General features: G+C 48.6%; 1 protein-coding gene across 1 annotated transcript in view; it reads left to right on the top strand.

The window, feature by feature from the left end:
• Positions 1-25937, top strand: part of NLRC5 (NLR family CARD domain containing 5) — a 79672-nt gene that overhangs the window by 11189 nt on the left and 42546 nt on the right. The window contains exons 5-13 of the mRNA XM_044987676.1: positions 2559-4314; positions 5181-5264; positions 11159-11242; positions 11337-11420; positions 13157-13246; positions 14265-14315; positions 16992-17060; positions 21910-21993; positions 25494-25577. Coding sequence (XP_044843611.1) covers positions 2559-4314; positions 5181-5264; positions 11159-11242; positions 11337-11420; positions 13157-13246; positions 14265-14315; positions 16992-17060; positions 21910-21993; positions 25494-25577 — 2386 coding nt within the window. The remainder of the gene's footprint in view (positions 1-2558; positions 4315-5180; positions 5265-11158; positions 11243-11336; positions 11421-13156; positions 13247-14264; positions 14316-16991; positions 17061-21909; positions 21994-25493; positions 25578-25937) is intronic.

Below are 25937 nucleotides of genomic sequence, written 5' to 3'. Positions count from 1 at the left end.
TTTAGATCCACAGCACAGTCCTCTACCGCTCAAACTAATGGAGTAGCTGGTAGCAGTAGAAGGCTGTTATCTTTTATGTGGCCCTGCCCCTAGAAGGGGGTGGGGACACACATTTTACCTGTATGTTTCACAACTATTTGCTAGACAGCAAGGCAATGTTGAGACTCAGGACTCATGGATTCAATTCCAGGTTCTGGAGGCAAGTAAGCTCTAGTTATGGACTCTTCTGACCCCCCCCCCCCCCCGCCCGCCCCATTTCTCCCTGTCTCCTTCTGCTCCCTCTCCAGCCCCTCCCCCTCCCACCACCTGGTTATTAACACCCCAGCTCCTGCCCCCAACTCCTTCCTCTGCCCCCTGCTCCTGCACCTGTTTTCTCCCTCCCCTGCAGCTATCCTGACCCCTCCACAGCTCCGACTCCTACCTCATCTTCTACCCCTCTCTACTCCTGCCTCTTTCCTCCCCTTCTGGCTCTAGCTCGTATCCTTCCCCCACCCCCATTCCTCACCTCTCTGCATTTGAGCCAGGTTGTGTCTTCCTTCTCCTCCATGCTACCTGGGCACGAGCAAGGGTAGCTCTGAGAACACAGGAGAGGCAGAGTCTCCCTGCTCTCAATTCCGTGCCTGGCACTACATCAGCTGCCAGGAGGAGCAATGTCAAGGGAAGTCCCAGCTCATCCCTTGCAGCCTTGGCTGGAGCGTGCTCGGTTGCTCTGTGGGAATGGCGCACGTGCAGGCTGGTCACAGACAGGAGCTGTGAGGGGACGGAGCATCCTCAGTGCAGATGTAACCTCCAGAGAATTTAGCTGCCAAACGCTAACAAAGTCCTACTAAGTGTGTGGGAACTGAGATTTTTTCAGAGGCTAATAACTTGGACAAATTTGGACAAATTTTCACAGGCACAGCAAAAGGCCACCTAAAAATCAAATGTCAAGTTCCCCTGCTCCAAAGCATGGCTATATTACAGCTTCTCAGTGATGCGGTTGTAAGAATTTTTTTTTAAACAGACATGGTTGAGCCATTTTAGCTGAATTTTTTTCAAAAAATTCAGCCTGAGGCAGATACCCAGCATGGGAAATTTCGGCCTGAATTCCAGTGCCTGGCACTACATATGCTGCCAGGAGGAGCAATGTCAAGGGAAGTCCCAGTTGGCAAAGTTAAAAGCAACTGAAAACAGGGTCTTATAATGGGAAGTGTCAGGCAACCTTAGCTATAGGCATCAATACCTACATTATCTATAATAAAAAAGAGAAATACATCCAGATGCCATCTGTAAGGGACTCTGCCCTCCTGAGGGAGGGAACGCCCGTTAGGTTCCAGTCATTGCCCTTTATCTGTCCCTCTGTCTCCTGCATTCTTGGCAGCCTAACAAAACACCCTAGGATCTTGTTTGGGAAAAAAAGTAGTCCACAGTCTCTGGGAGGGAGCTCAACAGTGAACACTTTTCCTCAGAGTTAATCACTGTGTTACTGGGCTGAGCGCAATGCAGAAAATGGATGAGATTGCTCAGAAGACGACAGGGATATTTTGTGTATTTCTGAACCAGCCACTGAGGTCCTAATGGGGACCTTTTCTAACCCTTGGCTAATTTCCATAGATTTTAAGGCCAGACGGAACCTTTATGATCATCTAGTCTGACCTCCCGCACAACACAGGGCAGACAGCCACGCCCAGTAATTTCTGCATGAAGCCCGTAACGTCTGTTTGAGCTATGAGCTTGTCTTAGGGCTGGTCTACACTACGGGGGGGAATCAATCTAAGATACGCAACTTCAGCTACGTGAATAACGTAGCTGAAGTCGAAGTATCTTAAATCGAATTACCTACCATCCTCACTGCGCGGGATCAATGTCCGCGGCTCCCCATGTCGACTCCGCTACTGCCATTCGGGTTGGTGGAGTTCCGGAGTCGACAGGAGCTCATTCGGGGATCGATATATCGCGTCTAGATGAGACGCGATATATCGATCCCCGAGAAATCGATTGCTACCCGCTGATATGGCGGGTAGTGAAGACGTACCCTTACTCCCTATATTGTGTGAGGGAGAAGTATGAATCCACAAAACCAGGTCCATGAGGCAGAAGATGGAAGATACGCTACTTGGGCAAATAACACTATGTAATTGTGTATGCACGTGGCTTGTTATTGCAAGGTCGTACAAGAGTGCTGCTTTGTTTACTAATTACTTGGTGTAGGGTTGCTGGGCTGGGTATAGTGCTCTGCAATTGTAGGGCTGTGGTATTGAGTTATTGTTTTAAATGCATGTTTTGAAGCATAGATTTTTAAAAAAAATGACAAAGGTAAAGAATCACATGGACTTTGTAAATAGATCGGGGCCGGGGTGGGGCGGGGGGAAGTACTTTAGACCATGAACCTCCCAATACAATCAGGGTCTATTTCAGTGGTTAAGCAACAGGCCAGATCCTATATGAACTGGCACAGCTCCGTGGTCTCACTGAGTTTATTATGGTCAAGATCACTTTTCATGAAGTTGATCTAGCTGTTTCCCATTACCACTCTCTCACACACTCTCTCTCTCTCTCTCTCATTCTCTGTCTCTCAGACTCAGCTGAAAGGTACCAGCATCTCATCATTGCTTCAGTGTCCCAAAGATATGGAAATGAGAGAGCAGCAGGAGCAGCTGTTCTGGGACAAGCACAGCCACCAGCTTTCAGCCAAGCCTTCGTCAACCTAGTCATCCGGCAGAGTAAAGCTTCCAGACTAAAGGAGAGAGCAGATAAACCCAGAGAGGACTCGGCAGGCATGCAGGAAGCAGAGGAATGTGTGGACACGGCTGTGAAAGTCTCAGACCTGTTTGAAAGTGTCGTTAGCTCGGGTACCACCAGGGTTATCCTTTTGTTTGGCAAACCGGGGATGGGAAAGACCATGCTGATGCATCGGCTTTGCCAGAAGTGGGCAGAAGGAGCTTTGCCTCAATTTCTGTTTACTTTTCTCTTTGAGTTTAGGCAGCTGAATCTGATCAGCAGAAAGCTGACTTTAAAGGAGCTTTTGTTTGATTTGGTCCTTCAGCCAGAAGATAGCCCTGATGCAGTATTTCAGCACCTCCTGGAGAATGCCCAGCGCATGTTGTTCATCTTTGATGGGCTGGATGAATTTGTGGGGAACATAGACCAGCCATCCTCGCCTTATGTAAGCCCTGCCCTCCACAGGCCTATGTCCATATCTGAGCTGTTTGCCAATTTCTGCTTTGGAAGACTTCTCCCTGGGTGCACGGTGCTGGTCACCAGTCGGCCTAAGAAATTACCTGACTTTCTATTAAGCAGAGCAGATCTGCTGGCAGAAATTTGGGGATTTGACCACGAGAAAGTTGAAGAGTATGCCAGCCACTATTTCCACCAACATTCCTTCAAAGAGCAGGCCATCGCTCACCTGAAAAACAACAGCAAGCTTCTGAGCATGTGTTTGATCCCTGCCTTGTGCTGCATTGTCTGCGTTTGTTTGGAATATTTGCTGAGGAAGCGTTTGTCAAAGGTGGAGCTTCCTCAGACCATGACCCAATTTTATATCAAAATGCTCCTCATCTTTATAAGTAAACAGCAGACAGAGGGCACTGTGAGTGAAGACACGCAGCTGAATCACCACAGGACGGCCATTTTGGGCCTGTGTGACCTTGCATTGAAAGGCCTGGAAGAGAAGAAGCTAGTGTTTTACGTTAATGATATCCCAGAGCATGTGAAAGAGTTCGCTTCCCTACACGGGTTGCTGACTGTCTTTGAGGTGAAGAGGAGTGACAGCCTCCCAGAGGCCGGCCATGCCTTTGTGCACCTGAGTCTTCAGGAGTTCTTTGCTGCGCTGAACTTGATGATAAATAATGCAGTCGACGGAAACGACCTGAAGAAAAAGTTCTCTTTGAAGTCAAAGTGGACTTTAAAAAATGAAGCCAGGACCGAATTCATGGAGAATTTTCACATCTTTCTCTCAGGCCTCTCGTCGAAGGAGTGTAGGACGTTCCTCACCCAGCTAGCTGAACGAAATCAGGTGTGGGTGCGGGACAAGCAAGCCGCCATTTTGCAGTCATTGAAGAAGCTGGCAGCTACTAATCTAACGGGGCCCAAGATAATTGAGCTGTGCCATTGTACTTATGAAACACAAGACCTTGAATTAGCCCAGCATGTTGGGAGCCAGTTAAATTTCAAGTATGAATTTAGAAACTTTAGATTGACACCTCTAGATGTTTCAGCTTTGGTTTTCATCATTAACTGTGGCCGGGATTTGACTCACTTGGATTTTGCAGGCTGTCCCATGGAATTAGATTGTTTGGAGGTTCTAGCGAGCTGTAAAAATATAGAGCATCTGAGGTAAGAAATGCATGAAAGACGTGCATTTGGATTGAGATTTTGATGGGATTTCTATGCCCATTTACCATTAAAATGAATGGGAAATGGGATCTAAATTACCTGTCATTGGAGGGCTCAGATATCTAGCCGTGAAGTCCCAAGCATTTCACCTCTGGGTTGCTGGTTCACAGCCAGCCAGCACTGATAGCGACTGAAATTGCTGTGGGCAGGTTCAGCAGAGAGATCAAAGACGGAGAGTGAACTACCATCTCATCGCTAAAGCTGGTACTCGACAGCCTCCATTTCGGTGGTTGGGGGAGGGGGGCAAAATAGGCATTTCAATCTCCAGAGCTGTCAATTTGATACCTTTTATGAGTGCTAAATTCACTTTAAAGATTGCGTGCATTCCAGGGCACCGTGTGCTACTAATTTACCATAGTGTAAATGGTATATTTCTCCAATAACAGCTTTAAAGCATTCGGACAAAATTCATGCCTGGTATAACTCCATTGACTTCAGTAGTTTACATGCAGGAACCATTAGGCCTTTCCAGTTCATAAGAGTTTTCCTCTGCTCACCGATATAACGTGAGTAGAAAATGTCCTTAAGTAAGGAATTACTTATCTTTATCATAGCGCTAGCAGAATGCTCCGTCATACTGTCTCCACTGTTTAGCAACAGCTACTGCATGAAGTGTCTTAGTAACCAAGCCAATAAAGGCTTTCCCCCTTTGTGCATTTGATTATGTTGAAATGGTATTTAAAGAACTAATATGTTTAGAAATAAAAATGATGCAATAAGGTGGCTGGATCATAGATAATGTTAGAAAAAAATAAAGAGTTCTGTTTTGTTCTATCGTGTTTTAGCCCACTTTTTTATTGTTTTAGCTTTAGGAGCAGGAAATATGGTGACGAATTTGCGGCTGCTCTTTCCAAAAGCTTACCGAAGATCAAGAGTCTGAAGAAACTAGAGTAAGCATTTAATATTAGAGTCAACCCATCTTACTTTGCTCTAGTGCTGAATAGGAATAGGGAATGGGTTCCCTTTTGGATTTTGTACCACCATCTTATGTCATATGTATTTTAAATCTTTTGCTCTGGGTGATGTTGTCTAAAATATAATCTGTTGCGTTGTTTAGTGCAACACAAAAATACATGAAAAATGTGATTGTATATGGTACCTTTTGTGCGTTGCTACCAAATGCCAGGAGATAGCTGCAAAAGATTTGCATCACCTTATACTGCTGTAAAAATCCTTTATATCTATTAGAGCGGATTGAAACACTTTTTTTCTTTCACTTTTTGGACAAAAGCTTTTTGGTTTTCAGGCTTTCAAAAATCATTTTTTTTTGAGGAAAACAGAGACACTTTCTGCAAAAAATTGAGTTAAGTTGAAAATCCAATTATTTCTCAAAAAAAAAAAAAAAGCTTCTATGGAAAATTTTTGACCAACCCTAATATCTGTACATCATAGGAAGAATGGTCTATAGAGGTAGGTGTGGTGATCTGTGGATTATTTGTCTAGGGTTGTCTGTAGGGTTCCGTTGTTGAAGCTGATTGTGGTGTCCAGGAGATTGATGCTAGTGTGGGAGTGTTCCCCAGAGAGAGTTTAATGGGTAGGTAGTAGTTGGAGTTGTGGTGGAAATCTATAAGAGAGTTTAAGCCGTCTGCCCAGAGGATGAAAATATTATCCATATATCTCAGATGTATCATTGATTTCATGGTGCATTTGTCTCCATGGACCTGTAGTAGTCAAATCCTTGTTACCTATTTCTCAATGAGTTATTTTAGCCCCAAGATCTGCCTAGCACTCCTAACTACCTAAAATAAACCCCTACATTTTTGATAGACCAAGTCCAATACAAGAAGTTTGCACACTTAGACCTGATCTACACCTAAAACTTAGGTTGACCTAGCAACATCACTCAGAAGTGTGAAAAATTCACACCCCCGAGAGATATAGTCAAGCTAACCTTAGCCCCAGTGTAGACTCTGCTAGATTGACGGAAGAATTCTTCCATCAATCTAGCTACCTCCTCTAGAGAGGGCAGATTTATTATGTGATGGAAAAACCCCTTCCATCATCATAGCAAGAGTCTATGCTACAGAGGTCAACCCTGGCCTCATTTTATGTTTGTATACACCTAGAACTCCAAAGGCAGTCTACCATTAACTATGGTAGACATGTGCAGTTCTGCAATCTTCATTAATAACAGTAACTTGTTCAGTTTAAAAGCTGCTTTACAACAATCTTGGTTGGAACCTGTTCCAAAACAAAGACACATGCTGTAATTCTGTGACAACACCCACAAGCATGTATACTTCCGTACTAATTAGGTACTCAGTTTCAGGAAGCGACCAATTGACTGATTTGGGTTGTCTTGCATAACAGGCCGGGACTGACCACCATGGTGCCTCCTGCTGGTCATTCTGGGAATTAGCTCTGTCTTTTCGCAGGGCGCCCTCCTCCGGTGGTGTCTCGCCTGCGTGATTTCTGCACCGGACCCGCGTCACCTCAAGGACCGGCGGCGTCCTCTTCAGGACACGGGCCTCCAGCCCCACATGCACCATTCTGTTCTCCTTCCCTTCCGGGGGAACAGCAGTCCTCTGTCCAGCCACTCACCTCTGTGGCCAACTGCAGCCCAAGGTTCTAGCCAATTACCTCAGTGGCAAACTGCAGCCCTTCACTGGCCACTCCCCTCAGTGGCAAGTGGGGGCGAGGGAGACCTGGGCCTGCCCACTACTCCAGGTTCTGACCCAGGGACCCTCTAGGCGGCAGCCACACGCTGCATCTCCTTCAACCCCTGCCCTCTGTTTCCCTGGGCCACTTCCCCGTTGCCCTAGCACCTTCTCTGCCCCCGTATCAAGACATTAGTCTTTCAGCCAGTCAGGCTGGAGCTCCCTCTGCTCCCCGACCTGGCTCAGCACTGCTCTGTCCAGGGTGCTGGCAGTTTCCTCAGCCCTTCAGGGACCCAGTCCTTTCTCCCTGGGCTCCAAAGAGAGAACTGCCCGACTGCCGTGTATCTCTCTTTATATGGGGCCTGCTCTGCCCTGATTGGCTGCTCATTGCAGCCCCTCTCTGATTGGCTGTCTGCTGCGCAGCCTCTCCAGGGCTGCTTTTAACCCTTTCTCCACCAGTGTGGGGCAGATGCCCCATCACATCTCCCAAAGAAAGTCTCTGTGTTACTTATCACTAGGTCTTTGCTCAGACATCACCTTTCAGCTCAGTAATTGTCCACAGCAGGACTTGACACATGAACACAGATTGAGTGAAGGATGGATACAACTATAGTCTTTTCTCAGTGTGCTAACAGGCAACCTGAACTGCTGGAAAATAGAAAGAGACATTAAAGGTGGTCTGTCTGAGATAGTTATTTGGTGCCACCAGGAGGACTCCGAGATTGCTGGCCCAGGAACTCAGTCTTCTCTCTTCCAGGTGCCTTCGGCTTTTGAGAAGTGATGTGCTGAAGGACACCAGTAATTTTATCCTATTTCTGCTGGCTGGTCCAACTTGGTTCCTCTTTTTGGAGGTTCTGGTATGTCGACTCATACTTCTTCTGAAGATTCAAGATGTCCAACCAAAAGGAGAGTCATCCTTTCTTACCATCCCATCAGGGAACAAGGCATCAGCTTTTGAGTTCTTGCAAATGAGACTAGGATTTTCCTGACTCACTGTGGAATACATCTTGTCACACCAGCTAGTGTAAGACAAGTTAGACCATAACTGTTGTACAAGCATCTTGGGACACATCTTGAACACTGTCTGGTCCGGTCAGCAGCTTACCTCTGCAAGTCCCTTTCTGTGGACCCCTTTGTGGTGCATCCCGTGGCCAATTTTGCAGTTATTGCTTGTTCAATTTGCATTTTCTCCATCAACATCCTGCTAGCTGCTGAACTGGTCAATTTAAAGTTCATAGAATTTATATAAAGTCTCTTTGTAATCTTTGGTGCTCTTTAAACTTGTTTTAACAGTCATTATACAATGCAAAGTCCCTTCAAGAACTGTTTTTCTCCAGACGGCCAGAACAGCTGTATAAATAGTCCACACCGATTCTTCTTGTTTCAACAACCACGGTAGGACCTTGGTATGCATGACTGAGCTGAACAGTTACGTTTGTGATTATTCCACTCTGGCCAAGTGTCCTTATACACACACACTATGTGGTTTCAATGCATTTGGTTTACTGCCTCTTCAGCACTAACTTGATAGCATAAGCCTGCTTGATTGTAAACATTCGCCTTACTCCTTCTCTTGATCACGTAAACTAAAAGAAATCAGTATGAATGCCATGTCATTCTTTCCTGACAGGACTGCACAGCAGGCAAACCCTGGCACTAAAGGTTACAATAAGTAATACAGTTGACTTCCCTTTTACACAGTTTAATTATAACATTAGATTCCATCAAGTTCCCCATTTTTTATGACTGGGCTCTCAGCAACATCTCCCCAGTCACTTTCTTCAGGATCCCTTTTAGTAGCTCTGTCATTCTTTCCCTTACCTCCCTGAGCTGAGGTCTGGGCGACCATCCGAATCTGAGGGGAGAAACTACATGCCAGGCAGATTTTATTTCAAGTTTATTTAGACTTAATGAAGTAGAACCCCAGCAAGGGAATTTGGTTTTTACCTTTTGGACTGTGTTTAGTTTTTAAGGGGCCCTGTGAGAACGGAAACCGAGGCAGGGCGCTGCAGAGCCATGCTTTGCCTGCAAGGGGCATTGGGGTAGCACCTGGATCAGGACCCCATTGTGCTAGAGTTTTAGCTGAGTGGACGGAGAGGAAGGATGGGATCTTAGAGATGTTATGCAGGAAGAAGTGGTGAGATTTAGGCTGTGTCTACACTACCACTTATGTCGGCAAAACTTATATTGCTCAGGGATGTGAATATTCCACCCCCCTGAGGGACTTAAGTTACACTGGCATAAGCGTAGTGTGCATAGTGCTGTGTTGGCGGGAGAAGTTCTGCTGCTCCCGGGGCTGGTTTTTCTAAGTCGACAGAGCTTTCTCCCATCGGCATAGAACGTCTTCACCACACGTGCTGCAGCGGCGCAGTGGTACTGGCATTGGCGGGGCGTGAGTCCTCCATGTGGGGAGGCTGTGAGCACCCAGACAGTGACCCTGCATTGAGACCCGCCCCTGCTCAGACTCCTCTCCTGGAAGCTCTGCCCATGCTCCAACTCCAGCCCCCCGAGTCCCCCTCCACGAGCCCCCCCCCAGCATTTGCCTCTTCACCTCATCCACGAGCCCCCCTCCCCCCCCGCCTGCTGCTCACTCCTCTTTTCTCCTGCCCCGGGCCCCCCTGCCTGCCGCTTGTGCTGCTTTGCCGCCTCCCTCAGGTCCCCCCTCCCGCCTGCCGGTCGGACACTCACATGCATGCGCCTCTTCGCACCCTCCCCCGGCCCCACCCACCCGTCAGCCAGCCAGCTGCTCGCGCATGACTCTTCGCCCCCTGCCATGAGGCTCCCGTGCGGGCGGAGCGGGGACAGGAAGAGGACGAGCGGGACCAGGGCCTCGGGGCAGAGTGTGGGTGGGGCCACAGCCAGGGTGCCCACCCTTTCGGCGGCAGCACGCTCCGAAGGTGGCAGGCAGGCTGTTTGGGGCGGCTTAGCCTCCCCTGGCCTCTTATAGCCACCGCCTGTGTGTACCCGTACACCCGTACCCACTGCGCCGCTGTACGTTTAGACAGGCCTTTCGGGATGGCTGGGCGTGAGGACTGAGGGAGAGGGCCAAGTCGAAGACCATGCGTAGGTTATGGGTAAGGTGGCGATTCTCTCACAGATTCCGTGGTTTCCACAACCTCCGGGACTTCCGAAGCGGCTGGTGTGGCTGACTGCAGCGCTGCCCGAGCAGCCGACCCTGAGGCCAACTGCTCGGGCGGCCCCTAGGGCAGCTGGCTCTGGGGACCGCGCAAGCAGCGACCAGTGCGGCTGGCTCCAGGTAGTGCCCAAGCAGCAGTCCTGTGGGCACCCTTCGAACCGCCTGAGCAACAATGATCCCAAGGTGGCTGGAGCAGCATCGCCAGAGGCTCCTGGAGGCCATCTGGAGAGCGGTCCCCAGGGAGCAGCATCCGGGGGCAGTCAACCCCCAGCACTGAAGCGGGGCCCCCGAAGCAGCAGAGCCCCAGAAATCGAGATTTAGTCTGGAATATTTTTAGTAAAAGTCATGAATAGGTCACGGGCCATGAATTTTTATTTATTGCCGGTGACCTGTCCATGACTTTTACCAAAAATGCCTGTGAGTAAATCTTAGCCTTAGTTATGGGGCTGAGTGACGCTGAGGTGCTGTCCATGGTGATGGAGAAAGAAGGGAGTGGGCAGGGCTTAGGGTGCGAAAGATAAAGAGCTCCATTTTGGCTGTGTTGAGCTTTTGTTTGGAAGCAGTTTGGGGAGTATTTTCCTCTCTACTTCCTGCAGCTTTCCCCTGCATATTAAGAGACTGAAAAGAGGTGAAATGGAATGTCAGGAACTCAAATTCCTGCAAGCTGCGATGGATGGTTTGAGCATGGGCCTGCTAAACCCAGGGTTGTGAGTTCAGTCCTTGAGGGGGACACTTAGAGATCTGGGGCAAAATCAGTACTTGGTCCTGCTAGTGAAGGCAGGGGGCTGGACTCAGTGACCCTTCGGGGTCCCTTCCAGTTCTATGTGATAGGATGCACAGCAAAGTGATGGTGCTGGAGCCCAGTTCTGCCCTTTGTCTCCAGGGGCATAACTTCCATTGACTGAGAGCAGAATCAGGCCACACGCCTCTGCATCTTCCTCCTGGTCACATGCTGGATGTGGAACCCAGGGATGTCCCAGACACTGTTTCTGCCACGAGTCTGGTGGATTTGTACTGATGCGACATTTTCGATTTGCTTTGTGTTTTTCAGGTTAACTGGTGGCAGTATCACTGCCCTGGGGCTAACTGGCCTGGCACAAGTCTTTCCAAACTGCCTTCAACTTGAAGAAATAAAGTAAGTGACCCGCGTTATTGGGGGTGAGCGATGCTTTTAAAATCAGGTGAGAATTATTTATGGGGGAATATTAACCAGGCAAACTGATTTGCAGCTTGCAGGACAATCGACTGAGGGACCAAGACATGGGGAAGGTGATTGAAATGCTTTCCAGAGTGGAAAAGTTAAAGATGATTGAGTAAGTAAGAGATTTAATGACTTAAGCCCATTTAAAATGTCAGCTCTGAAGAAGCAAATCATCCCATCAAAGGGTCTAGTAGTTTAGACTAACCCTAACCCTAGTTTGCTAAAGCTTCAACATCAGGTCAGGGAGCAATGCTGGCAGTCCCTGGGGTCAGTCAGGCGCACAAATTTTTCACAGTGAGGTGGGCAGTCCAACTTGCAGCTCTTGGGCTGGATTTGGCCTGTGGAATGATTTTGTCCAGCCCCCAAAGGTATATGCCCTCATCCCTAGCAGACCTGCTCCACAAAATGGTGTCCTCTGCACAGTGGGACTTTACCATTACAATATGTGCGAGGTCATGCCGCACGGAGGGCGCCATTTTGTAGAGCACATATTCCTGGGTATAGCCTGCAGAGGTGCCCCAAAACTAGCATCTGGCCCACAGCCCTGAAAAGGTTGGACTACAGATCCTCAAATTCCACCCAAATACCCTTACATCATGGAGCCTAATGACTTCAGTTAAACCAAAGCATTTTAGTCCTCAGGAGACTAAACTGTTGTGTGCGACTGGGGAACAGGAAAGGCCGAGATGCAATCAATGCCTGAGGCCCCTTCCATTAACCATTAGAACAAACTACCAAAGGAAACAGTGAATTCTTCACCTCTTGAGGTCTCTAGATCAAAACTGGTTATCTTCCTGGAAGATCTGCTTTAGCCAAACACAAACACAAGCTACTGGGCTCAAAATGGAAGTAAGAGGATGAAATTTGATGGGAATAATCTAATAGTCCCTCCTGGTTTTAATATCTAGGAAGTTATGTACAATTAGATTTAATTAAAAAAGAAAATAATACCCAGCCTCAAGGTTTTACTAAACCTAATATGAATAGAAATGTTTTCTTGGGATGTGTTTGTGTATGCAAATATAGGGGGGAAGAAGGATTGGAGTCAAACATGCCTCTGGCAGGCTGGAAAGTGGAAACCCTAACACAACAGCATTGGCCTCATAATGCACAGGAGCCTTCAGTGAAACAGATTTGCAACTGAAAAAAGAAGGGAGTGACATTTACCAGATAAACCAATCTAATTTTAGGGGCTGTTCCTTCAAACTCTTACACCTGTGCATAACTTTACTCATGAGCAATTCCATTGATGTCAGGTGGAGTCAATTTATGCCCATGCAAAAGTGTTTGCAGGATCAGGCTGAGCGAAGTCCAAAACTTAAATAAACAGCATAAATAAAGGAAATTATATTTTTTAAAAACCCTTTGAGTTTTACTAGTAACAGGTTAGATTTTTTTTAAGCATAAGATTTTTATCTTGACTGTATTCCTTTAAAGTGCTGTACTTTACATCTGTTATTTTGCTGCAGCAAACTATGAAAAATGTATCAAATATTTTATCATAAATCCCTATGCTATTGCAGTTGTATCACCTACGTTATTAATAAGTGTTTTGTTTAGCAGAAAAAGGTGAAGAACCATTTTACTATCCGATAGCTCTATCAAGTGTCCCTGATTCTGAACTCAGGGGCAGCAGTTGCATTTGAAAGAGTCCATAAAATAGAAGTGAATTGCGAACAGACAGAAATGTCTGTTGGCTGAAAACAAACAGGTATAGTTTTAAATAGTCAACAAAATCCGTTAGATTTGTGTGTGTATGTTAAGAAGCAGTGGTTGTGTATTAAATAAAAGAGACTTACTATCAAATACAAGCAGCTGATATTGTGATGCTCTGACTGTTATCCACAGTTTAAGCCATAATGATATTTCGGTGAAGTCTGTTCTTACTTTGGCGAAGGGAGCCACTACCTGTCCAAATGTTACTGAACTACATATAAGGTACTGGTAATACATGCTATGGAAATATATACTGTATTTCTCTAACTGTTGACTGTAAAAATTGCCTTCTCTTTTCAGTAGAATTGTTCCGTAATAAAGATTGGTGCAAATTGAGTTCAATTCTCTCCTCTTATTGACAAGTTGAAACATGGAGTTTGATTCAGTTACATTATGCAATATGGAATTATTAAGGCATTGATTCATTTCACACATTGATTTTTCAATGTAAAATGTCTATGTAACATAATTTAAACTCTTGTTTTTAAAACATGCACTATCTACCCGGTGAGATTCCTTGTTAGTGCAAATGAGTTATAAACCAGCGAAAATTACTGGAAAAGCAACATTTTGCGTTGCTGTGCACTTGCTTTGTCTTTGAACAATGGTTTTGATATTATCATATGTCCAAGATATTGGGTAAAGTGGAGACTTAAATTACAGCTCTTACAACTAGTTTATTCTGTGGGTAAACTCTAGGAGCCAGATTCATCCCTAGTATAGCTCTAATGAAGCCCTGTTGGACATAGTTTGCTTTTTTCCAAGTTTCTCCACGCAATACACACGTGATACTGAAATCACTGCTGACCCTTCTTACAACTTATCTTGCAGAAGAGCATTTTTACTGAACAGTGTTATTTTGCTCCATGCCACAGCTAGAGCAAAGGGCCAAATCGCTGCAGTAAATTGTAGCATTTTGGATCAATCAGTGGAATGAGCTCCTGGTTTCAGGAGAGTTGTATCTAGAGAAGGGGAACCCCAAGAAGCAGTTTGCTCAAGCTTCTGGCCAGCCTTGCTGAGACCAATGATTCTTTTGACTAACATCCCCTGCAATATTCCCTTTTGCTTCATAAGCTTAAGAGCAGCACATTTCTAAGGCTTGATTCAGCCCCACTGAATTCAGTGGGAGCTTTGCCGTCCATTTCAAGGAGAGCAGGCCCAGGCCCCTATTGAGCATTTCTGCATAAGAAGTTTAACCCTTTAGGATTTAAGCTAATAGTGTGTTGTATTTTGCTTGCAGGAAGGACACCGTCATGATATATTTTTCTGGCCAGCCCAGAAGAGTCCTCAGGTGAGAAATTGATCTTGGAGTTGTGAGTATTTAAGGGAATTCTGATTCAAACAATAGTCATTTCTACCATGGACACTGGTGACTGGTGGCTCCAGAAATGGCAGGAGCGGATTTACCATGATACAAACCGTGTGGTGGCACAGGGCCCCCAACGACAGAGGGGCGCCCCCCCAAAATGCAGGACAAATATTTGACAACCTGCCCTGGCCGGCGGCGCAGCAGGGTTCAGGCAGGCAAGCTACCTGCATGCCGTGGTCAGTGGCCCCACACCGCTCCCGGAAGTGGCCGGCTGCTGGCATGTCTCTGCATGCATCTGGTTGGGGAGGTGGCTCCGTGCGCTGCCTTCCGGGCAGTGCATGGAGACCTGCTGTCCCCATCCCCCCAAGGGACGCACAGAGACGTGCCAGCAGCAGGGCTAAGGCAGCTCCCTGCCCGCTCTGCCTCCCTCCTTCCCTCTGTGCTGCTCCCGGAAGTGGCTGGCATGTCCCTGCGGCCCCTGGGGGGTGTCTCCGTGCGCTTCCCCCACGCTGAGCGCCAATTCTGCAGCTCCCATTGGCCAGAAACTGCGCTGTGGGAGCTGCACTGCCCGAGGTAAGCGCTGCCCCCTGCCCCAGCCCAGAGCCCACACCCAGCACCCAAACTCCCTCCCAGAGCCTGCACCCCGCACCCTCTTCTGCATCCCAACCTCCTGCCCCAATCAAGGTACCTCACTTTATTGTCATTTAATTCCCATTACTTATAATATAGGAGGAGGATGAGAAAAAAAGAATGAAAAACGGGGGGAGATAAGAGAGAATGTTCTTTTTCTTGGCTGGGGGGACCCGGAAATGAAGCTGTGCAGAGAACCCCACAAACTCTAAATCTGCCACTGAGAAATGTGACATAATTCCCCTGCACCCCTTGCAGTCATTTACACCTGTTAAAAGGGAATGTAAAACTATTAATCCAGAATGGGAGCATTTTGCATGGGAGTAAATGACAGTAGAGGTTGCAAGGCAATTCTGAATCACAGCCATGTCGATTTTTTCTTTAGGAGGTGGGGCATAAATTGGGCACAACACTTCTTGCACCTCTTTTGGTTGCCTCTGTTCATGCCTCTGCATATGTGTGGGGACAGTATGGATTTAGCCCTAGGTAAGTAAATACCAAGCGAAATAGGGGTCCTTGTTTTTCTCTTAGAGGATCAGTCTGAAAATGCCTCAGCCGGAAAGCACCTTTCATCACATGCTGTGCTACGTAGTGGAATGTTTTCATTTGCAATGAGCAGTCCTTAGCCTCCTGACTCCCACTTAGCTGCACTAGGGCAATGAAGAGGCGGCTCCAGGCATCAGCGCACCAAGTGCATGCCTGGGGTGGCAAGCCACGGGGGGGCAGCCTGCCGATCACCGGGAGGGCGGCAGTCAGGCTGCCTTCGGCAGAATGCCTGCGGGATGTCCGCCGGTCCCGCGGTTTCGGTGGCAATTCGGCGGTGGGGACACCAAAGGCGCAGGACTGGCGGACCTCCCGCAGGCATGCCGCCGAATCCGCGTTACCGGCGGACCTCCCGCAGGCATGCCGCCGAATCCGCGTTACCGGCGGACCTCCCGCAGGCATGCCGCCGAATCCGCGTTACCGGCGGACCTCCCGCAGGCATGCCGCCGAATCCGCGTTACCGGCGGACCTCCGGCAGGCATGCCGCCGAATCCGCGTTACCGGCGGACCTCCGGCAGGCATGCCGCCGAATCCGCGCTACCGGCGGACCTCCCGCAGGCAAGCCGCCGAATCCGCGTTACCGGCGGACCTCCCGCAGGCAAGCCGCCGAATCCGCGTTACCGGCGGACCTCCCGCAGGCATGCCGCCGAATCCGCGTTACCGGCGGACTTCCGGCAGGCATGCCGCCGAATCCGCGTTACTGGCGGACTTCCGGCAGGCATGCCGCCGAATCCGCGTTACCGGCAGAACTCCGGCAGGCATGCCGCCGAATCCGCGTTACCGGCGGACCTCTGGCAGGCATGCCGCCGAATCCGCGTTACCGGCGGACCTCCGACAGGCATGCCGCCGAATCCGTGTTACCGGCGGACCTCCCGCAGGCATGCCGCCGAATCCGTGTTACCGGCGGACCTCCCGCAGGCATGCCGCCGAATCCGCGTTACCGGTGGACCTCCCGCAGGCATGCCGCGGAAAGCAGCCTGATTACCGTGCTTGGGGCAGCAAAATACATAGAGCCATCCCTGCGGCAATGCTGGGCCAGATAACTGAATCCTGGAAAGAGACTCAAGCTACATCTGTACTGCAGCTGGGGTAGACATGCCTGCACTAGCTTTGATCCTGCTAGCATGCTAAAAATAGCAGCGTAGCCATGATGGGGTGGGCGGTGAGAAGCGTGGGCTAAGTATAAGGCTATCTGAGACCCTAGGTGTGCACCCAGAGCGGCTAGCCCATCCCACCGCCCATGTCACTGCAGCCACACTGCTGTTTGCGCACTAGCTTGATCAAAGCTAGCACAAGTTTGCCTCCCCAAGCTGGGAATTACACCCCCTGCTGCTGTGCTAAATGTACCCCCACTGACTTCTTCCAACAAAGCTTTATTCCCTCCCTGTGCGTACTGTATCCCATAATGGAGCTGGAAAATATTCAACAGCGCAAATGTCTCATGATGGAGTTTCAAAGGCCAGTAAATATTTTGTTTCTTTGCAGATCATCGAATTTGAGGAGAAGGGAACATAAAAAGGAAAATGCTGCTCAAATAAGAAATTTGAAGTTACGGTAAAAGAAATATACTTAAATTTCTATGGGTGAATAGAGATCTTCACATGACAGGTTCCACAGATGGGCAGAGTAACGTCCGCCTTAGCCATTAAAGGCAGAGGATATTACTATTTAAGAATTGTTAGAAACAGAGCTGGATAAATGGTTAGAAATTGAAAGTATCCCAGCCTGTCCAAGTGAGGGTGCCAAGTTACGGTGAGTTGGGCTCAGCAGACATGGTTTGACAACGTTCAGTTGTGACATCACATGTTGTCATGGGGAAGTCTGCATCACTATCAGGGACAGGGTACCACAGCAGGGGGAGCAAGGGTCTGACCTGCCATGGTCATTCCTATTAAATCCAGCACGTTTCACCAGCACTAAGTTCAGGGGACAGCGGTGTTACAAAAACACACTGATTGGCCAGCTGATGGCAAACTCGTACTGGATCAGGGAGCCAAAACTGGAATACGAGGCGGTAAGAGACAGCACTTTATTCCAAGCGTCTCTGCTGGTTCCCTAGCACAGTTTGTCACAGCGCCACCCATTAGCAAGTTAGACGGCGGGAAGTGAGCGTATGTGTGAATCTGGGCTCCTGGGTTCTATCCCCTGCTCTGCAGTTGACTCCCTGAGTGACTTTGGCAAAATCATTTACCCTCCCTGTGCCTCTTTTTCCTCATTTGTAACATGGGGATGATCATTCTTAGTAACATCATAGCGGCGGGGGTGCGACTGAACGATAGAATAACATTTTGCTCTCCCATAGCACTTTGCCTTCAAAGATTCCCAAGTACTTTACAGAAGGATTATGACCATATAATAGGGAGAAAAACAACTGATCTCCTTTCTCCCACTCCTGTACCCCATCCACGAAGCCCCTCTGCCTGTCTACACTATTCCTGATGTGAATTCCCCGTGGATCGAGAGAGGGATAATTCCTAGAAGGGCCCATTGGGAGCTGAAATCAGTTCCCTGTTCTGTTTGGCTTTCTGGTCATTTAATCCAACCTTTCTGTTCTTAGAAATGTATGTAAATGTCTATGGGTTGATTGAGGCCCTCAGCTGAGAGATTTCACACAAGAGCAAAGTAATAGCCTTTGAGATCTATGGATGAAAAGTGCTTGGTATTCTAATTGTTATTAAACATTACCTGCAGGCGGGTTTATTGTTTTATTCTTCTTTAAGGACTGTTGGAGATAGAGCTGGGTAAATGGTTAAAATACAAAAATCCCGGCCTGCCTAAACCAGTGACCCGAAGTTACTGTGAGCTGGGCTGAGCAGACATGGTTTTACAGTGTTCTGTTGTGATGTCATGTTGTCGTGGGGAAGTTTGTATCGTGATGTCATCGTGCTATGACACTAGCTCAGCAGAGCCTGCCCTTGCGGCAGGAGAGGGCTAGGCGCGCATTGGGAAGCAGCCAGCCTGCTTCCCCTCACCTCCATATGGTGACATGAGATGGACTCACAGAGCAGTAGGGTGATTGTGGCTGGTGGTGGATGATAAAGGTACACAGAATAATAGACGGCATAGAGAACATAGATCAGGCACTTAAGTTCACCCTCTCATATTCCAAGGACAAGGGGATATTGAGTGAAGTTGAAAGAGAGAAAATTTAGAACTGCTGAAAGGAAATACTTTTTCTCACAACTTACACATAGCCTACTGTTCCGTGCCTCGGTTTCCCCATTTGTAAAACGGGAAGGGTAATGATTACCCACATCACGGAGGGAACTGTGTGACTTCGTTATATAATAGTAGTTTGAACTCACGTAGCATTTTTCCTGTAAGGATCACAAAGATTTGTACAAAAGTATTCTCATTATGTAGAGAAACTGAGGCACAGAGAGGTCAGGTGACTTGCCCATGGTCAAATAGCTGTCGGTGGCAGAGCTAAGAATAAAACCCAACTGTCCTGACTCACAAGCTGGTAGCCAATTCCCTGGTCCCCTCTGCCTCTTTATATTAATTCAAAAGGGGGAATTCTCGATGGATCTAGAGAGGAATAGATGCTAGAAGTGCCTGTTGACGGTTGATATCAGCCTCTTGTTCTGTCTCTACTCAGCTCATTTAATCTCATCTTCCTGTTCCTAGAAATATGTCTAAGTTTCCATGGGTTAATTGAGATCCTCAGAGAACAGGTTCCACACAAAGGCAAAGTAGCCATCAGATTAATCATTCCATTCAGAGGGTTTGCTTGTTGTTTTATTATTCTTTAAGACCTATTAGAGACGGAGCTGGGAGAGTAGTTAAAATATACAAATCCCAGGCTGTCCACATCAGTGGCCTCAGTTACTGTGAGCTGGGCTCAGCTGATGTGGTTGTACAACATTCCATTGTGCTGTCATGTTGTCACGGGGAAGTTTGCATCACAATGTTGTCGTGCCATGACACCAGCCCAGCAGAGCCTGCACTTGTGGCAGGAGAGGGCTGTGCGCATTGGGAAGCAACTGACTTTCTTCCCCTTGCTTCCACGTGACGATGGGAGTTGGACTCTTAGAGCGCTGGGATCACCATGGCTGGCATAAGATGATAAAGAGGATAATGAATGGCACGTGTAGAGAAGGTAGATTGGGGATTATTATCTGCCCCTTCTCACAATACAAGAACAAGGGAACGTTCCATGAAATTGAATGGTGGCAAATTTTAACCTGATGAAAAGAAAGACTCTATAACACAGCATAGAGTTAGCCTGTGGAATTCCCTGCCACTATATATAACTGCGGGGACAAGAGCTTAGCAGGAGTAAAAATGGACTGGATATTTATAAGGATAATGAGAGCATCCAGATTTCCAACAGTAAGGATTTTTTTAAACAAGCATTGTGGAAGGGAGAAAACCCCTCCTGCATCGGAGCAAAAACCAGCCTCTAACTGCAGGGGTTATGAAGAAAATGTCCCTAGGAGTTGGCTATTGCATAATGACCGACTTCACAGTTTCTTGCCACTTTCTCTGTAGGAGCTGGTGTTGGCCACTATCAGAGACAGGGTACCACAGCAGTGGACCAAGGATCTGACCTGCCATGTTCATTCCTGTTAAATCTAGCACGTTTCACCAGAAATATGTCTAAGTTTCCATGGGTTGATTGAGATCCTCAGAGAACAGGTTCCACACAAAGGCGAAGCAGCCATCACATTAATCATTCCATTCAGATAGGGCAGGGGTCGGCAACCTTTCAGAAGTGCTGTGCTGAGTCTTCATTTATTCACTCTGATTTAAGGTTTCGCGTTCCAGTCATACATTTTAACATTTTTAGAAGGTCTCTTTCTGTAAGTCTGTATTATATAACTAAACTATTGTTGCATGTAAAGTAAATATGGTTTTTAAAATGTTTAAAAAGCTTCATTTAAAATTAAATTAAAATGCAGAGCCCCCCGTACCGGTGGCCAGGACCCGGGCAGTGTGATTGCCACTGAAAATCAGCTCGCGTGCCGCCTTCGGCACATGTGACATAGGTTGCCTACCCCTGAGATAGGGTGACCAGATGTCCTGATTTTATAGGGGCTTTTTCTTATAGAGGCACCTATCACCCCACACCCCCATCCTAATTTTTCACACTTGCCATCTGGTCACCCTACATTCAGAGGGTTTGTTTGTTCTTTTATTATTGTTTAAGACCTATTAGAGATGGAGCTGGGTGAGTAGTTAAAATATAAAAATCCCAGGCTGTCCAAACCAGTGGTCCCCAGTTACTGTGAGCTGGGCTCAGCTGATGTGGTCTTACAACATTCCATTGTGCTGTCATGCTGTCATGGGGAAGTTTGTATCACAATGTTGTCGTGCCATGACACCAGCCCAGCAGAGCCTGCACTTGTGGCAGGCGAGGGCTGTGAGCACTGAGAAGCAGCCAGCCTGCTTCTTTCACCTCCAAGGGATGGTGGGCGTTGGAGTCCCGGAACTGTGGGGTCATTGGGCTGGTGTCAGGTGATAAAGATACACAAGATAACAGTATAGAGAAGACTGATCGGGCACTTCGTCTATTCAATCCATCACTGCAATATCTGAGTGTTGCTAGCAGTCACTCTCTCTTATCATCAGTGTTGTTATAATTAAGTATTTATATTCTGGTAGCCCTCAAAACCCTAATTAGGATGAGGGCCCCATGTTCTGGGCACCATAAACCTCCTTAGAAGAGACAATCCCTGCCAAGAAGCAATCACACTCTAGAGACCTAAACTACTGCTGCGGCGTCTGCTGGAAACAAAGATTATGTTCCAGAAAACATTTTGTTTTGATCAAAGAATCTAATCTGAGCTCTTTTAATGCTTCCTCCCTCTCAACGTGACTTTTAAAGTAAACAGCTATCTACTCTTTCCAAGGCCTCCTCTGGGATTCAGAAAGAAAAGTCACTTTTCTGCTAATACAAGGACACAGGCATTTCGAATGAAGTTGAAATGAAGCAAATTTAAACCTGATTAAAGTGAAGACCTTTTCTGACAACCTACAATTACTGTCACTCTGTGCCTCACTTTCCCTGCTCATAAGATGGGAATGATAATGCTTACCTTCCTTGTAGGGAGGATGGTGAGGCTTTACTATGCAATAAAACTTTGCACTCTCATAGCACTTGTCAATGAAGGCTCTCAGAGCTCCTTATAAAGTATTATCCTCATTTTACAACTAGAGATACTGAGGCACAAGAGGAGTGAAGTGGCTTGCCCAAGGTCACCCAGACCCATCACTGGCAGAGACGGGAACAGAATCCAGATCTGATGACTCCCAGTCTGCTGCCCCATCCACTGGCCCTCTCTGCATTTATCCCAGATGTGAATTCCCCCTAAATCCCCTTAGAACTGTTTGCACTCTGATATCAGCCTCCTGCTCGGTCTGTCTCTTCACCGCTCATTTACTCTAATCTTCCTCTTCATAGGTTACAGGATTGCAGCCTCAATTCACAACATGCAGGGGAGATCGCTGCTCTTCTCAGGGGCTCCGCCCACTTCTCGGAAGTGGAGTAAGTACATCAGGAAAGATCCTGTTTCCTCTAAGGGTCCCTTCTAATGTTGATCTTGCTGCAGGTGGGATGGAAGAGGGAGAAATCATGTCAAATCACCAATTTAATGCGGGTTCCTCACCCCAGTGAGGGGAGGAGGGGCCATGTTGTTCTAGATTAGGCACACTGGGATTTTTGAAGAGATTCAGTGGGAGTTGGGAGTCTAACCCCCAGCTTCTGGCACTACGGGAATGTAACCAGAGACACCTCTTTTCAAACAGCATTGTTGGCCATGCTGTGCCCCAGAGGCAAAGGCATGTGCCAGGGGCTCTGGGGAACAGCGCTGCTCTGGAAGGCATTTACAGAGTCAGATTATCAGACCAGAAGGATCCATTGTGGTGGTCTGGTCTGACCACCTGTCTAACACAGGCCGTAGGATTTCTCTGCATTAATTCCTGTTTGAACTAGAGCACGTCTGTTAGATCCTTGAGGAGACCATGTCCTGGGACTCTTGGCACAGAGGGCAGATGTGCCTGTTGCGCTGCCCGTATGCCCCTCCAAGGCCATCCACCTCTGCTAGATGGTCTGGAGAGGCAGGGCCCCCCTTTGGGGGGACTAGCAGCTACTACACCCCCCCCCTTTTTTTCCTGCACAGCTCGTGCCAGGCAGGGTCTGGCTGTACAGATTTCATTGTAACCTACTTGCAAGAGGAAATTCAGGGAACTCTAATGTCTCTGGCAAGGTGATTCTCCAGCCCAGCTCAGCACCACAGATTTAGAGGGCCAGCTCTCCCATTGACTGGCTGGGATTAGGGTTAGAGGGTCTTTCTTACCCTGTGTTTTCCCCCTCCCATCAGGTCTGCAGCCACCCATTGACATAGTTCTGTGGCTCGCATTCCCTCCCCAGGTGCTTGAATGGCGGGTTCTTGTTGGGCCTGGGGCACACACACAAGCCAAGTGAAGCAGAGTGGACTCACTGAGGGGACTTCATGTAGGAAGTAGAGCAGGGCGAAAGTTTTTGTCCAAAGCTATTTTGAGGGGTGTAACAGGGTGATGCTCACCTCCACGGCACCTCCTGCTGGCCTCCCGGGGAATTAGCTCACCAGCCTCCAGAGCGCCCTCTGCCAGCCAGTGTCTCGCCTTTCACTGGCCCCCATGTTCCTCCCAGACCCCAGTGCCCCTTCTCCTGGGGATTTCCCCCTGGCAGTACCCCCACAGTATCTGGGTCTCTCCACCCTGGGGAACCCCCACCACCCACTATCCCAACCTCACCTCAGTATCTGCAGACTGCAGTGTACAAGCCACTCATCATAGGCAAGGGGGGTATGGACCAGCTGGCTTGGCCTACCCCTGGGCTGCCCTCTGCAACCCCCAGTACCCTTCTGGGCCTTCAACAAGGCCTGCAGCCTGGGGGGTTTCCAGGCCAGAGCTTCCCAGCTCCTCTGGACTTCCCCCAGCCCTGCTCCACTCTAGGTACCCTGTGAGCTCCTAAGCAGCCAGGCCCTTCCCTCTCTATAGGCAGAGACCAACTCTGCTCCTGGCCCACTGCCCTCTTATAGGGGTCAGCTGGGCCCTGATTGGGGCATGGCCACAGCTGAGCCTGCTTCCCCAATCAGCCTGGGAACTGCTTGCTCCCAGCCACACCCTCCCCAGGGCCGTTTTAAGCCCTTTGCGGCTGGAGTGGGTGACCACCCTGCTACAGGGGGGAAAACCGGTGGGCCAGCCTGTACTCCACCCTGGTCCCGAGGCCCACTGGGGATATCAGCTGGCGGCTCCTTCATGGGGCCGTGAGCACAGGCGTGTACTTGGCGCGGTTTACCCCTGCCCCGGACACCTGCCCCTTCTGCGGCGTGAGGGAGACCCTGGCGCACGCTTACGTAGAGTGCGCCAGGCTGCAGCCCCTATACCGGCTCCTCACCAATCTCCTATTGCGTTTCTGGCTGCACTTTTCCCCCCACCTCCTTCTCAATGCACTCCCTATCCGTGGCCCCACGAAGTCGCAGGACCTCCTGGTCAACCTCCTCCTCGCCCTGGCTAAAATGGCCATCTATGTGACCAGGGAGAGGCGGTTGGCCAATGGAGACTCCTGCGACTGTGGGGCTTGTTTCCGACCCTTAGTCCGTTCACGTCTCCGGGCGGAGTTCCTCTGGGCGGCGTCCGCTGGCTCCCTTGACGCCTTCGGGGAGCAGTGGGCGCTGTCCGGGGTTCTCTGCTCGGTGTCCCCGTCAGGCTCCCTTCTTATGACCCTTTGACCGCACTCCTGTCCCTGTTCTTTTATTAGTTGTCCCCCGAAATTAGTGGGTTTCTGAGGTCCTGTAGATCCTCCCCTTAGGCTGGGGGGGGATCCTTTAGCATTGGGCGGGCTTCCGCCTGCCCCGTTTCCCGGAAACCCAATAGGTACAGGGGGGAAAACCGGTGGGCCAGCCTATGCTCCACCCTGGTCCCGAGGCCCACTGGGGATATCAGCTGGTGGCTCCTTCATGGGGCCGTGAGCACGGGCATGTATTTGGCGCGGTTTACCCCTGCCCCAGACACCTGCCCTTCTGCGGCGTGAGGGAGACCCTGGCGCACGTTTACTTAGAGTGCGCCAGGTTGCAGCCCCTATACCGGCTCCTCATGAATATACTGTTGCGTTTCTGGCTGCACTTTTCCCCTCACCTCCTTCTCTATGCACTCCCTATCCGTGGCCCCACGAAGTCGCGGGACCTCCTGGTCAACCTCCTCCTCGCCCTGGCTAAAACGGCCATCTACAAAACCAGGGAGAGGAGGTTGGCCAATGGAGACTCCTGTGATGCATCCGGGCAGAGTTCCTCTGGGCGGCATCCACTGGCTCCCCTGACGCCTTCGAGGAGCAGTGGGCGCTGTCCGGGGTTCTCTGCTCGGTGTCCCCATCAGGCTCCCTTCTTTTGACCCTCTGACTGCACTCCTGTCCCTGTTCTTTTATTAGTTGTCCCCCGAAGCCAGTTTGGTTTTCAGGTCCTGTAGATCCTCCCCTTAGGCCGGGGGGTGGGGGGGGCGGGGATCCTTAAGCCCACCTACTTCCCGGAACCCAATAGGTACAGGGGGAAAATGCAGGTTCGGCAGCAGTGAAATATTTTGAGACTTCATGTTGTTTTTGCCAAATTGTTTTAGTTAAAAAAAGCCAAACCTACAATTTTTTTTTAAAATCAAAACATTTTGTTTCAAAGTTTTCAAAACAAAACATTTTGAGTTCTTGGTTTGAAATGATTTTTTGTTTCAAAATGTCCTTTAATTTTATTTTAAAAACCCAATCAAACTGAAATGTTTCCTTGGACCCAATTTACTGAAAATTAAAAAGGAACAAAAATGGTTTTGGTTCAATCTGAAACTACTTTGTTTTAGGGTTGTTTTTTTTCCAGAATTGCCAGTAAACTGAAAAATCACTTTGCATAGTTCTGCTGGGGCCAAGCAGGGGTGTGGAGGAGCGTGGGAGTAGGAGAATGAGATTCTGTGTGATTTACACTGTTCAGAATGAACCACTTTAATGGGAAAATCCCTCAGTTTATCAGGTAACCAACTTAGTGATGAAGGCTGCAGACTGCTGGCGGAGAGTCTCCCTGAGGCACGTATTTCCAAGCAGTTGGAGTAAGTATTGCTGTGCACCCCCCGAATTATTCTGTGATGAAGATGGTGGCTGTTGTACATAGATGCTGACAGGGTTCCACCATGAAGGAAGCTGACACCCTTCCTAGCCCTCACAGAGGAGTATGGGTGGAATATTGAGTCAGGGGGAAGCCAGTCAAGCCTCTTGGAGTGAGATGTACCCCCGTACAGGGGAGCAGCCGAAGGCCCAGGGACCTCTGAAATCTTAGGTGGCTCACACGCTTCTAACGCTGTGTTCAGAAGCGGAGTCTCATCCTTTCAGAATATAGAAGTTTAGCATCAAATGCCTTGTCCCCAAGAATACTGGCTCCAGCTGTTTTCAGCCCGACCACTTTAAAAAAT

This window comes from Mauremys mutica, chromosome 14 (assembly GCF_020497125.1).
Source record: "Mauremys mutica isolate MM-2020 ecotype Southern chromosome 14, ASM2049712v1, whole genome shotgun sequence".
NCBI lineage: Eukaryota > Metazoa > Chordata > Testudines > Geoemydidae > Mauremys > Mauremys mutica.
The sequence above is the reverse complement of the archived record's forward strand: the minus strand, read 5'-3'. Positions and strand labels throughout refer to the sequence as shown.